This window comes from Xyrauchen texanus, chromosome 1, assembly GCF_025860055.1.
Source record: "Xyrauchen texanus isolate HMW12.3.18 chromosome 1, RBS_HiC_50CHRs, whole genome shotgun sequence".
NCBI classification, from domain to species: domain Eukaryota; kingdom Metazoa; phylum Chordata; class Actinopteri; order Cypriniformes; family Catostomidae; genus Xyrauchen; species Xyrauchen texanus.
The window spans coordinates 53,961,784-53,976,619 of NC_068276.1; the positions used below are offsets into that span (position 1 = coordinate 53,961,784).

General features: G+C 38.4%; 1 protein-coding gene across 3 annotated transcripts in view; it reads right to left on the reverse strand.

Annotated features, from left to right (window-relative positions):
- Positions 1–14,836, reverse strand: part of rap1gds1 (RAP1, GTP-GDP dissociation stimulator 1) — a 47,268-nt gene that overhangs the window by 15,221 nt on the left and 17,211 nt on the right. For 2 of the 3 annotated variants that reach the window (XM_052139141.1, XM_052139056.1), the window contains exons 5-7: positions 14,572–14,718; positions 8,809–8,937; positions 8,568–8,693 (exon numbers count right to left, since the gene is read on the reverse strand). In XM_052139141.1, the coding sequence (XP_051995101.1) occupies positions 8,568–8,693; positions 8,809–8,937; positions 14,572–14,718 (402 nt within the window). The remainder of the gene's footprint in view (positions 1–8,567; positions 8,694–8,808; positions 8,938–14,571; positions 14,719–14,836) is intronic. The other variant, XM_052139216.1, reaches the window with a different exon arrangement.

Sequence of the window (14,836 nt, forward strand, 5' to 3'; positions counted from 1 at the left end):
CTGACCCACTGGTAATGTGATGAAAGAAATCATTCTCTCTACTATTACTCTGACATTTCACATTCTTAAAATAAAGTAGTGATCCTAACTGACCTAAGACAGGGAAACATTAAATGTCAGAAATTGTGAAAACGGAGTTTAATGTATTTTGCTAAGGTGTATGAAAACTTCAGACTTCAAATGTGTGTGTGTATATATATATATATATATATATATATATATATATATATATATATATATATATACAGGGTTATGGCCAAAAATATTGGTACCCTTGGAAAATATGAGCAAAGAACGCTGTGAAAAATATGTCTTCACTGTTTATCCTTTTGATCTTTAATTCAAAATGTTCACTAAAATGTAAGCTTCAATTGAAGTAAACTAATTGCCAACAAGTTTTTCATCCATGCTCAAAATTGGAAATTTATTATTTTTCATTTTTGGATGGATTATGGAATAAACCTGCATAATTTTTCAGCACTGGATTTTTTCCCCATTTTGTTGTATAGACATGTGTTGGAAATAGCAAGACCCAACTCGACAGAGTGGCGTGTTGGTTTTAAAACGCCACTGCAGCTGGCTTGGCCAAATAACACAAGTGTTAGTTCCACTTTGTTCCAAAATTACAATCAATTCCAAAATATATTGATAGCCTTGTCTATGGATAATCATAATTTGTTTATAGTAAATATTGTGTAAAAAAAAAGGGGTTTATTTGATTTCAGAAATTTTGTCTCATCGGTCACAATTTAATTGTATATTGCATCAGCATAATATCACACACCAGCCACCGTGCTCTCTAGATATCGCAATGGCCAAAAAAAAATTGTCGACCACTATCTGAGACAATAAACAGGGTCTAGATACGGTTCAAACCTATGCTTATGTGGTTCTGTGATGTCTCAAGGAAGACCAAAACCACAAGATGACGACTCTAACTCTGGCGACACTTCATTGCATATTTTCACCTTTGAATACATTAAAGACTCAATTACATAATCATATGACCCAAAACATAAAACCAGACACAGTGACGTAATTAATATAACACCATGACAGATATTCCAAAATAAAACCAAATACAATTCTTATAATTGCAAAAATGGCCGATTGACCAACCTAAATCACCAAATTTGATGATTCATCAAATAGGAGCTAGTGAGACAATCACCCCGGGGGAAAATCTAGCTCAGATGAATTTCTGAGGTCAGACTATCCACAGACATATGTCTCACTATGGTTTTGGATGGTTATGAAACCCCTGCAGTGTTCATGTATAGCACAGTGCACTCTATATATCTCACACATACACATACATACACTTGCTCTTCCAGAGGTCCACGTGACTCATGCAGCTTAGCCTGTAGTGCTGTGTAGTGGCTGTAAGTAGGCCGTTGTCTTGGAGACTGGCAGTATGGGATAGCAGCGCTGTGCACAGAATGCTAACAACCAAAGAGCTGCTTTCACACACAATCTCAATGCATTCAGCTCTCCATCTCACACGCTTGCTTTCTCATTACCTCTCCCTCCCTCCCTCTCTTCCTTCATGAAAACAGACATCCTAACTATTTTTCCATCAGCTTATAAATTCCCTTATAAGATATAGCCTACATCTTTTTAATGTTCATGTACTGCAAATATGAATGTTAAATATAGGAAAAGAAAAATTTGGTTTTATACTTAAAATTAGACAACAAAATCTGCCAATGGAACAAGATACACTTACTGTAAATTCTGAAAACATGTCTTAACATCTTGTGCAATTTTGCTTCTAATATACATTTATCTTGTCCCAAGGATGATGAAGAGGCTTTTACACTTCTCTAAAGTTTAATATATGTACAGTGCATTTAGAAATTATTCAGGTCCCTTAATTTTTTCACATTTTGCCATGTTGTAGCCTAAAATGCTCCAAATAATAATTGTTTTTGGCTGTGTGCTTAGGGTCATTGTCCTGTTGCAAGGTGAACCTTCATCCAGTCTGAGGTCCTGATTGCGCTGAAGCAGGTTTTCATTAAGTATATCTCTGTATTTGCTGCATTCAACTTTAACCCTGACCAGTCCCCCAGTCCCTGCCGCTGAAAAACAGATGCTACCACCACCATGCTTCACCGTTGGGATGGTATTGCGCAGGTGATGAGTGGGGGCTTGTTTCCTCCAGACATGACTATGACTGGATGGTTTTTTTCCAATTTTTCTGATTAATTCAAATTTGCATTTTGACATGATTTATGAATTTTTTTTAAATCGAGATTTTGATAATAAATATTGCAAATGCTTATGTTAGATAAGTTCTAAATCCACCAAAGGCTGAATAAGGGACAGAAAATTATTCACAGCGCTCGTCTTAATGCTGATCCTGATCTGATCAGCTGCAGGTGTGTGGCGTGCTCCAAATGAGCGTGACAGGTAAACAACAGCATATTAAAAAACAGCAGTAATATTCCCAGTACAATTGTGCACAGTGTGACTGTAGCTCAGCTTCGTCCATCATGCAGGTATACACACGTTAGTTACGTGACAGTTTCATTTCAAATCATGGAGAGGTTATATATGGGAGAATCAAACATCCACTGCTCCTTTTAGCCATGATGATTCAGATAGATCACTAATTATTATTGCTTTGTTCTGTGACATGTTTAAAATTTAGCTAACATTTGGGAAGCGATCCTTTTGACAAGCATTGCGAGTTAAATTGAATGATAAATTATTTCACATTGCTGTGCTGCTCGGTGTGAACCGCTAGAGAGCGTGTCTCTATCTGCAGGGGTTTATGAATATACACACAAATAGTTTGATATACAAGGACTACTTTCTAGATAAACATGATAATTTATGTATATTGATTTCAAGATAACTTTATATGACTTATTTTAGTTAAAAATGAATACCTACACTGGCTAAGAATTGTTTATCAGTTTTCTTATTCCATTATTTCTGAATATCTGGGTTTATTAGATTTGTATTTATTTTACATTTAATTTACTTCCCCCTGTGGTGAATTTGTAAGTTTTTCCTATAATGGTTTCCTTTGTTTCCTATAATAAAAATAACTACTCGCTCCAAAAGTTTTATTAAAATCAAAATGTAATTTATTTTGCCATATCGCCCAGAGTTGATGCTTGGAATTGAGGCCAAACAGTTCAATCTTCATTTCATCAGACCAGAGAATCTTGTTTCTCACAGTCAGAGTCATTTTGGTGCTTTTTCGTGTCTTGCACTGAGGAGAGGCTTCCGTCTGGCCACTCTTCCATAAAGCCCAGATTGGTGGACTGCTGTAGTGATGGTTGATCTTCTGCAAGAATCTCTGGAGATCAACCAGAGTGACCATTGGGTTCTTGGTCACCTCTCTTAGCAAGGCCCTTCTCCCAAGTTTGTTCAGTTTGGCTGGGCGGCCAGCTCTAGGAAGAATCCTGGTTGTTCTAAACTTCTTCCATTTAAGAATTATGGAGACCCCTGTGATCTTGTGAACCTTCAATGCAGCCGAATTTGTTTTTTTATACTTCCCTGTATCCGTGTCTTGACACAATCCTGTCTCTGAGCTCTGCAGGCAGTTCCTTTGACCTCATGGCTTGGTTATATATATATATATATATATATATATATATATATATATATATATATATATACAGTGAGGAAAATAAGTATTTGAACACCCTGCTATTTTGCAAGTTCTCCCACTTAGAAATCATGGAGGGGTCTGAAATTGTCATCGTAGGTGCATGTCCACTGTGAGAGACATAATCTAAAAAAAATCCAGAAATCACAATGTATGATTTTTTAACTATTTATTTGTATGATACAGCTGCAAATAAGTATTTGAACACCTGAGAAAATCAATGTTAATATTTGGTACAGTAGCCTTTGTTTGCAATTAAACGCTTCCTGTAGTTTTTCACCAGGTTTGACACACACTGCAGGAGGGATTTTGGCCCACTCCTCCACACAGATCTTCTCTAGATCAGTCAGGTTTCTGGGCTGTCGCTGAGAAACACGGAGTTTGAGCTCCCTCCAAAGATTCTCTATTGGGTTTAGGTCTGGAGACTGGCTAGGCCACGCCAGAACCTTGATATGCTTCTTACAGAGCCACTCCTTGGTTATCCTGGCTGTGTGCTTCGGGTCATTGTCATGTTGGAAGCCCCAGCCTCGACCCATCTTCAATGCTCTAACTGAGGGAAGGAGGTTGTTCCCCAAAATCTCGCAATACATGGCCCCGGTCATCCTCTCCTTAATACAGTGCAGTCAGCCCTGTCCCATGTGCAGAAAAACACCCCAAAGCATGATGCTACCACCACCATGCTTCACAGTAGGGATGGTGTTCTTGGGATGGTACTCATCATTCTTCTTCCTCCAAACACGGTTAGTGGAATTATGACCAAAAGGTCTCATCTGACCACATGACTTTCTCCCATGACTCCTCTGGATCATCCAAATGGTCATTGGCAAACTTAAGACGGGCCTTGACATGTGCTGGTTTAAGCAGGGGAACCTTCCGTGCCATGCATGATTTCAAACCGTGACGTCTTAGTGTATTACCAACAGTAACCTTGGAAACGGTGGTCCCAGCTCTTTTCAGGTCATTGACCAGCTCCTCCCGTGTAGTTCTGGGCTGATTTTTCACCTTTCTTAGGATCATTGAGACCCCACGAGGTGAGATCTTGCATGGAGCCCCAGTCCGAGGGAGATTGACAGTCATGTTTAGCTTCTTCCATTTTCTAATGATTGCTCCAACAGTGGACCTTTTTTCACCAAGCTGCTTGGCGATTTCCCTGTAGCCCTTTCCAGCCTTGTGGAGGTGTACAATTTTGTCTCTAGTGTCTTTGGACAGCTCTTTGGTCTTGGCCATGTTAGTAGTTGGATTCTTACTGATTGTATGGGGTGGACAGGTGTCTTTATGCAGCTAACGACCTCAAACAGGTGCATCTAATTTAGGATAATAAATGGAGTGGAGGTGGACATTTTAAAGGCAGACTAACAGGTCTTTGAGGGTCAGAATTCTAGCTGATAGACAGGTGTTCAAATACTTATTTGCAGCTGTATCATACAAATAAATAGTTAAAGAATCATACATTGTGATTTCTGGATTTTTTTTTAGATTATGTCTCTCACAGTGGACATGCACCTACGATGACAATTTCAGACCCTCCATGATTTCTAAGTGGGAGAACTTGCAAAATAGCAAGGTGTTCAAATACTTATTTTCCTCACTGTATATATATATATATATATATATATTATACACACTGTGCATCCGGAAACTATTCACAGCGCTTCACTTTTTCCACATTTTGTTAGGTTACAGCCTTATTCCAAAATGGATTAAATTCATTATTTTCCTCAAAATTCTACAAACAATACCCCATAATGACAATGTAAAAGAAGTTTGTTTGAAATCTTTGCAAATTTATAAAAAAAAAATTATAAAAGTCACATGTACATAAGTATTCACACCCTTTACCATGACACTCAAAATTGAGCTCAGGTGCATCCTGTTTCCACTGATCATCCTCGAGATGTTTCTACAACTTGTTTAGACATGATTTGGAAAGGTACACACCTGTCTATATAAGGTCCCACAGTTAACAGTGCATGTCAGAGCACAAACCAAGCCATGAAGTCCAAGGAATTGTCTGTACACCTCCGAAACAGGATTGTATCGAGGCACAGATTTGAGGAAGGGTACAGAACAATTTCTGCAGATTGAAGGTCCCAATGAGCACAGTGGCCTCAATCATCTGTAAATGGAAGAAGTTTGGAACCACCAGGACTCTTCCTAGAGCTGGCCTCCCGGCCAAACTGAGCGATCGGGGGAGAAGGGCCTTAGTCTTATTTCAGCTAGAAATAGCAAGGGTTCATTCTAAGCAAGGAGAGTCTGCTTTTAGCTATTATGCCAGCCGCAGCTGGAACCAGCTTCCAGAAGAGATCAGATGTGCTCCTACAGTAGTCACATTCAAATCCAGACTCAAAACACATCTGTTTAGCTGTGCATTTACTGAATGAGCACTGTGCCACTGTGTGTCCGACTGTTTGTACTGCATTTTATTTTATTTTATATGTTTCAATTATTCTTATTTATTTTTTTTTATTCTTATTTTAATCTCTTCTATGTAAAGCACTTTGAATTACCATTGTGTATGAAATGTGCTATATAAATAAACTTGCCTTGCCAGGGAGGTGAACAAGAACCCGATGGTCACTTTGACAGAGCTCCAGCATTTCTCTGTGGAGAGAGGAGAACCTTCCAGAAGAACAACCATCTCTGCAACACTCCACCAATCAGGCCTGTATGGTTGAGTGGCCAGACGGAAGCCACTCCTCAGTAAAAGGCACATGACAGCCCGCCTGGAGTTTGCCAAAAGGCACCTGAAGGACTTAGAACATGAGAAACAAAATTCTCTGGTCTGATGAAACAAATATTGAACTCTTTGGCCTGAATGGCAAGCATCATGTCTGGAGGAAACCAGGCACCGCTCATCACCTGGCCAATACCATCCCTACAGTGAAGCATGGTGGTGGCAGCATCATGCTGTGAGGATGTTTTTCAGCGGCAGGAACTGGGAGACTAGTCAGGATCGAGGGAAAGATGACTGCAGCAATGTACAGAGATGTTCTTGATGAAAACCTGCTCCAGAGCACTCTGGACCTCAGACTGGGGCGAAGGTTCATCTTCCAACAGGACAACAACCCTAAGCACACAGCCAAGATAACAAAGGAGTGGCTACGGGACAACTCTGTGAATGTCCTTGAGTGGCCCAGCCAGAGCCCAGACTTGAACCCGATTGAACATCTCTGGAGAGATCTGAAAATGGCTGTGAACCGACACTCCCCATCCAACCTGATGGAGCTTGAGAGGTCCTGAAAAGAAGAATGGGAGAAACTGCCCTAAAATAGGTGTGCCAAGCTTGTAGCATCGTATTCAAAAAGACTTGAAGCTGTAATTGGTGCCAAAGGTGCTTCAACATAGTATTGAGCAAAGGCTGTGAATACCTATGTACATGTGATTTTGTTTTTTTGTTTGTTTTTTAATTGGGTACATGGGTTTTTTATTTGTAACAAATTTGCAAAGATTTCAAACTAACTTCTTTCACGTTGTCATTTTGGGGTGTTGTTTGTAGAATTTTGAGGAAAATAATGAATTTATTCAATTTTGGAATAAGGCTGTAACATAACAAAATGTGGAAAACGTGAAGCGCTGTGAATACTTTACAGATGCACTGTATATACACACACAGTATATATATATTATATATATATATATAGGGGCAATCTGTTTGTCCAGCCGATGGCAGATGGGGGAACCATTCAGGAAACCAGTAACTATTTTTGCAATTAAATTTGGTAACCCTAACAGCACAGAAATTACATACTTCACCTTTAAAAAACAAAAAACACATAACATATTTACGCTTTGCCATCTCAATGTACATTTGCTCACACAGCTCCTTCTTTCAAGCACACATTTCAATGTCTTCAAAAAGAACAGCTGACTGTGGCAGGCAGATTCAATAAGCAGTCCAGACCACAGCTGCTAGCAAACACACAGACTCCTATTTTGAGGAAAAGATGGTGGCAACAATGGCAGAGGAGACAAGTGATGACACTTAATATCCAAAAAAAGAAGCCATTAAATGTCTCTCGCAAGTCAACCGAAAGCAATAGCCAGAGTCTTGGGAAACGCATTTCTCAAACAAACCAGGTTTTGCAAAGAATGTCAATCTCTATAGCCTGCCTGGCTTGGATATTCCAGTTTACAATGAAATAAAATGCACTGGAGACTTTTACATTTAAAATTTGAACAAATCAATACAACTCTATGGGCTCATACTGAATTGTAAAGCTTACAGAGCCAAAACGCTGTCAAAAACACATGCATTCATTTCAAAAAGTGTCTCGTTTCCAGCCACAACAGATGGCATAGTCCGACTTTCTATAATAATCCTGCATGTTCACAGCTGAGAGAAAAAAAGCCATTGAGACTGAAAAATGCAACCCAAGTCACACAGTCACTGGGTCAGTGAGTCTGCAGCTGGCAGAATGCCAGCATCCATATCCATTTTCAAGGTTGATCAATGGCTAAAGCCCCACAACTCATGCTGAAATCAGCAAAAGCAGCATCAGAATTCCTTAACTGGAAAGCCTGCACTAGCTTTGCATTCCATGTAGATAAGCACCAGAAATGATGTGCATGAAAACTACTGGTTCCCCTTCAAAGTGCAAAGACAAAAGATTTGTCAAAGACATTTCAGTATCAAAATAATACATCTCAGTGATTGTCATCCAACAATTGACAATAGTAATTTGGAAAAAGATCAACCATTTTTTAGATTACACACTACATTGGTTCAGTTGTTTTTAGTCATTGTTAAGGTAACAGTTTATAATAACTTTCATTAAAATAACATTACTTTTACACAGCTCTCTTGAATACATGCGTTTAATTGGTCAATTTAAACAATTTAAACTCAAATCAATTTATTGCAATATAAACCTCTTCTGGTTGATACAAGACCACCTTTGCGTTGTGTTGCATGTTAACATTACAGAATGTTCATCAAAGAGAGTCTTACCATTCTCAGCCAGTGGTGCCAACACCTCAAAGATCATCTCTTTCTTCTCATGTTCAACCTGCTTACGGAACAATCTAACAAGCTCCACTGCAATATTCGTAGAGGCAAACTGCTCTTTACTTGATTCTGTTTGAAGACAAACAGTCAAAGGACAAGAATGAGGTATGAGATGACCAGAAACATTGTAACTCACTGTAAGAAAACATGTTTGCTTAATTCAATGGCCATACAGGTAACTCACCCAGCTCTGCCAGGTTCCCAAAGGCAATGAGGCACATCTCTGTGAGCGCTGTGTTCTGATTGTGAACGCCCAGCAGTTTCACCAGTATTGGAATCACACCCATGCTGATCAACTGTGCCTGCAATGAATCTAGAGAAGACAAATGCAAAACATGAGATTTTTTATTCTATTTTTTGGCTCAAACACAGAGACAAACTTTATACATCTTGAGACAACAGTGATAATACCATGGGCTGAGCGTGTCTTGTATCTTAAACAGTTGTGTTTCATGATTATGTCCATTTAAGCTGAGCCAATTTATCAGCTGAAAGAAATACAGGCTACATATAAACTGCATCCACATTATAAAATGCTCTAAGATTTCATTTTTGCAAAAGGGCCATGCTGAGACTAACATAGAAACCATGGGCTTGACTTTTTTTTGGTAAAAACAACCGTATGTGATCAATCAATGGACAGCTAAACTGCTCAGTTATCATACAGTACATAAAGTATATGGCTAATCAATATCTTTGTCTTGTTTTAGAGAAGAAAATTCTTACACATCCTTAAGGGGTTAGTTCACACAAAAATGAAAATTCTCCTATCATTTACTCACCCATATGCCATCCCGGAAGTGTGTGACTTTATTTCATCTGTACCACACAAATTAATATTTTTTAAATAATATTTAAGCTATATTGGTCCTCACGATGCAAGTGAATGGTGACCAGAACTTTGAGTGTCCAAAATGGACAAAGGCAGCATAAAAGTAATCAATTCGATTCCAGTGGTTAAATCAATGTCTTCTGAAGATATATGATAGGTGTGGGTGATAAACAAATAGATATTTAAGTCTATACATTCACTTTCACAATCAGCTACCTGCTGGTTGGGGCTGGTCAAAGATGGAGACTGATAGTAAAAAAGGACTTGGATATCTATCTTTTTTTATCCACATCTATCATACCACTGCAGAAGTCATGGATTTAACCACTGGAGTCGTATGGATTACGTTTATGCTGCCCTTATGTGCTTTTTGGAGCTTCAAAGTTCAGGCAACCATTCACTTGCATTGTATGGACCTACAGAGCTGAGATATTCTTCTAAAATCTTCATTTGTGTTCAGAAAAAGAAAGAAAGTCATACCCATCTGGGATGGCATGAGGGTGAGTAAATGATGAGAGCATTGTCCTTTTTGGGTGAACTATTTCTTTAAAACAAGATCAATGTACTTGAGAAACTGCATAAGACTTGCTTTAGGAGAAATGTATCTTACATCTTTTGTGTATTTTGTCTTGTTCAAGTGGCAGATTTTTTTGTTTGTTTTATTCACTTTTAGGCATAAACCTGACTATCTTTTTTAAATATTTTGTTTTTTATTTTGTCCAACACCCGTTTTTCCAGTGTTGGTTAAAGAAAGCTTTTTAAGTAAGTGGTCACTTACAAACTAGACATTTCAGTTTACTACAAGCCAAAATAGCTGCTTTTCCACCATCAGGTCGAATGGTTGAGCACGCTGAGGAACGGTACCAGTAGCATTTTCACTCCGATTACAAACCGTTCCTGGCCCGGAATTCTCAGGACAGTTAGCTAACATACTCAGGATAGAGAACCGTTTTGGTGGAACGGCTTTAGTGACGTGGTGACTCATGACTGGTCACTTGCCAAGTCAGTAAATTCAAATCATTATTTCGCAGCAACACCGTGGTAAAAGAAACCAGAACCATTCCAACAAGCCTGGATTGGTTTGGAACGGCACAGTTCCACAACGAAAACCATTCGGCCTGATGGAGGAAAAGTACCACTTGTTTCCCATCTTGGGTGCAAAATGTTTTTTTAACCAAAGGTTCAGTGGCACTGCAAGACGTGGGTGGCACAGACACCATCTGGTGCCATCAATTTGTTGGAAAGCAGATGTTCATCTGTAAATTAGACAAAGCAGAGATGAACTGCAGCGGAGACAACAGAGAGCGGTGTTAAGACGACGACCCAGGAGGAGACAAAGAACAGCAGAAGAACAGGAGAAGAAAATCATGAAAATGGCATGTTCAAGAAATGGTATTGGAACTTCTTAAGCAAGAGATGCCATAAACGCAGAGACAATATTGTTATTAACAGAGATTTTCCCATGTTTTTGCTAATGATTGTAGGTATGCACAGATGCAACAAAAGTTAATTAATCATGTATAACGAACACAGCCGACAGAATAAAATACTTCTTCCCAGGTATAGAATTGCCTGGCATTTGTTTGATCGACCTCGAAAGCTTTGCTGGTCTGAGCAAGAGGCGTTTTAGTAATGCATCAATTGAGAAAGCACAATCTAACAAGCCTTGGCAGCACTGGACCGTATCCAGATTTCAATGAGGAACTCTTGCCAGTTGTTATAAGAGCTAACGCCCAAACTATGTCAATGTCAATCAAGTCTCTGCAAATCTCATTTCATGGATAATGATATAAACGGTTTCAAATATGTATATTCAGATAAATATTCAAAAATGTTTTCTGAAAGAAACATGAAACATTTGTATCACGTACCAATCCATGTAAGACTTAAATGCTTAGGTGCACTACAGCCAAATGGAAGAGCCATAGCTTTTACTTCTATTGCTATTTCTGTGGCACCAGCTCTTTTCTGCAGGCAGTAGCTATGCATGAAATATTAATGAGGGCTCAGCCATTTACACAAATTCGATTATACAGAATAATTGTAAACCCTTCGGCCTCTGCATTACATTTACTGTGGAAACTGTGTCTTATATTCTTCAAAATACATACAATGCATAAAAAACATGCAATAAAAGGTATAGATCCAATCCTGGATGCTGATTGGTCAATACAGCATTCCAACTGTACTCTCAGCTGTACTGCCAGCAGCTATATCACCCTGCAGCTTTCACCTTGTTACACACTGAAGCTATGCAGGGTTGAGTCTGGCTAGTAGCTTAATGGGAGACCTCCTGGGGGGAAAAAACTATGGTTGCTGCTGGAAGATGTCTTAGTGACTGCAGTTACATGGACACCATAAAGCAGCTTATTGCGAGAAAGCGGGTAATTGAGAGAAAACATTGTTTCCGTTAGTAGGCACTGTATTCTGTGCTACTGTACTCTTTACTCCCATTTGCATAAAACAAACCTAAAGAAGAAGGCTAAAAATACCAAAGTGTAAGTTCTCACCAAAAATGCAAATTAGAGATGTAGTCAGTCAGCAAGTATCTTGCCTATGTGGGGGAAAACAAACTAGAGCTTCTGTGAGATAGGTAATTATTGATGGTGGCTTAGAAAAGATAAAGACAGATTCAAAATATATATATTTTAAGCCAGAACAGAAATGCTTAGCATGAGAAAAGCATGGTCTGTTACACAACAAATCTGAGAGAAATAGAAAGAGAAAGAATCAGACTGTGATATATATAAAACAGGTTGAGATTGATATTCAGCAAAAGAAAAGTGGTTTGTTAGCTGTTGTCATCCATTTATTTTCACCACGCAACAGAACACAAACACTCCTAACCTAAATTTAGTTGGTTTCCACTAGCCTCTGGATGCAAGCTGTAACAAATTGAAGAAAAAAAAGCAATAACCACATTTCAAGCTTTGCCGGCAAACAGGGATGAAGGAATCAGGGCTTGACCTGTACATTAGCTATTCAAGGACATCAAGTCACAAAGATGTAAATACGCTGTCTGCATTCCCTTAAATATTAAACAATGCAAAGCAGTGGTGCATACCACAAGGCAGGAACCTTACGTAACCTTCCAGGCTAGCTTTTTAAGACTTATAAGGATGCTGGGATAGGTAAAGTATGTTTATGTCTCAGTTCTGCATTATTATTCATAGCTGAGGGTATAATATGCATGTTGTGTTGCTAATTGTCTCAAACAATTTTGCTTCTCAGTAATGACAAACAGAATAAATAAGTAATATTATGAAGATGACGTGTGTCATTTTTAGTTAAATATTAAAATCCCAGTTAAATGTTCAGACACAAATCAAAATAAACCATTTGTAGGTTAATTTACCCAAAACACTGCTCTGTTTGCATTTTGTAAATGAAATTTGTCAACCTCTGGCACAGCAAATGGTGTGAATTTGGGGAGGGACTACATGTAATAAGCTTTAAAAGGAACAGTTCAACGAAAACTAAAAATTCCCTCTTCATTTACTCACCCTCACCTTTCTTTTGCATAGCACAAAGATTTTTAGAAGAATATCTCAGCTCTGTAGGTCCATACAATGCAAGTGAATGGTTGCCTGAACATTGAAGCTCCAAAAAGCACAAAAAGGCAGCATAAAAGTAATCCATACAACTCCAGTGGTTTAATCCATGTGTTCAGAAGCAATATGATAGGTGTGGGTGAGAAACAGATCAATATTTATGTCCTTCATAATTATAAATCTACACTTTCACCTTCCCTTTTTCCTACTTTTTTTTTTTGGCCAATTTGCATTGTTCATGGATATCGCCAACTACCGGTTGGGGCAGGTCAAAGGTGGAGATTTATTGTATAGAAGGACTTAAAAATGAATCCGTTTCTCACCCACACTTCTCAAATCGCTTTAGAAGACCTGGATTAAACCAATGGAGTCGTATGGATTACATTTATGCTGCCCTTATGTGCTTTTTGAAGCTTTAAAGTTCAGGCAACCATTCACTTGCATCGTATGGACCTACAGAGCTGAGATATTCTTCTAAAAATGTTTATTTGTGTTCAGCAGAAGAAACACAACATACACATTTGGGATGGCATGATGGTGAGTAAATGATGAGAGAACTTTCATTTTTGGATGAACTATTCCTTTAAGCAGGGAATTGATTGTAATATTGTTGCGTTGTGTACAATTTATTAAAAACAATTATAACAGTTTAGGCTTTGTCATGCTCCTAAGTGAGCAATAAAGTCAGCTTGCTTTGGATGTGTAGCCTACATAAAGAATATGCCGTGAATTTCTATTCATCAACATTAATAATCGGATAACAATTTCAATATCAAATAATTGTAAAAAAATGCAATATCAAATAATCGTCATAATCGTACAGATTACTTTGTATATTAAGATGTGATAAAGTAATACAAAAAAACACACATCACCTTTAAAGCTGAAGTGTGTAACTTTTTCAGTGCAGAGACTCAAAAATTCCTCCGTTTAATTTGAACGACCCGTCCATACAGACAAAATACCATTGAATCAACAAATGTGTGAGTTGGGGGCGGGACCATCTGTTTGTTCGATCAACAAACAGACTGTGGGCGTACTTAGAAAGCTGTTTGATAATAAACATTTATTTATTAAAACTCATTCAGTGGCGCTAGTGGCACAGAAATTACACACTTCAGCTTTAAATAAAGATATACTTATCAGGGATAGTGAAGAACAAAAGGCAGGAAAGGCTTAAGAGCACGAATTTACAATGATTAACACTACCAAGAAAGCTAGCTGATGAGTATCATCAAGAATAAAGCAGCACATTGCCTTATAGCAAACCCATCATGGTAAGTCAATGTACGACATTAGATTGAGAATATTTAAGAGAAGTTAAACACCATGTAGGCCTTCTTAGAGTGGTCCCCTACAGGTATTACATTAATGTTCATCTATAAAGTAGCACAGGCTCACAAAAAAGAAAGGTACATATAGCAATTCAATGTCTCTGTTGATAACAAGAGATAAAATTTGATCAATGCTATGATGATGATTTAGTGAACATCTCAGACTTTACCAATAAGGGACCATTCAAAAACATTGCCTTCTTGGTTTGGTTTGGGGGATTGGTCTTTACCATTATCATTGCTATAGTTCATCAGCATGCCACAAAAGACAGTCAAGAGCTTCCCGGTGTTGGGGTCAGTGCTTTCGGCCAGAGCTTTAATGTGCTCGGCAACTATCAGAGCACCACCCGCTGCGTCAACTGCACTTCTGCCCTCATCTGCAAAACAAAGATGTCACATAAAACAGAAATAATAAAAAAGGTAACAAATGGCATAAAGAAACAACAACTTGGAACAGAATGGCACAAAAGGGGGTGTTAAAGAGATCGTTCAGCC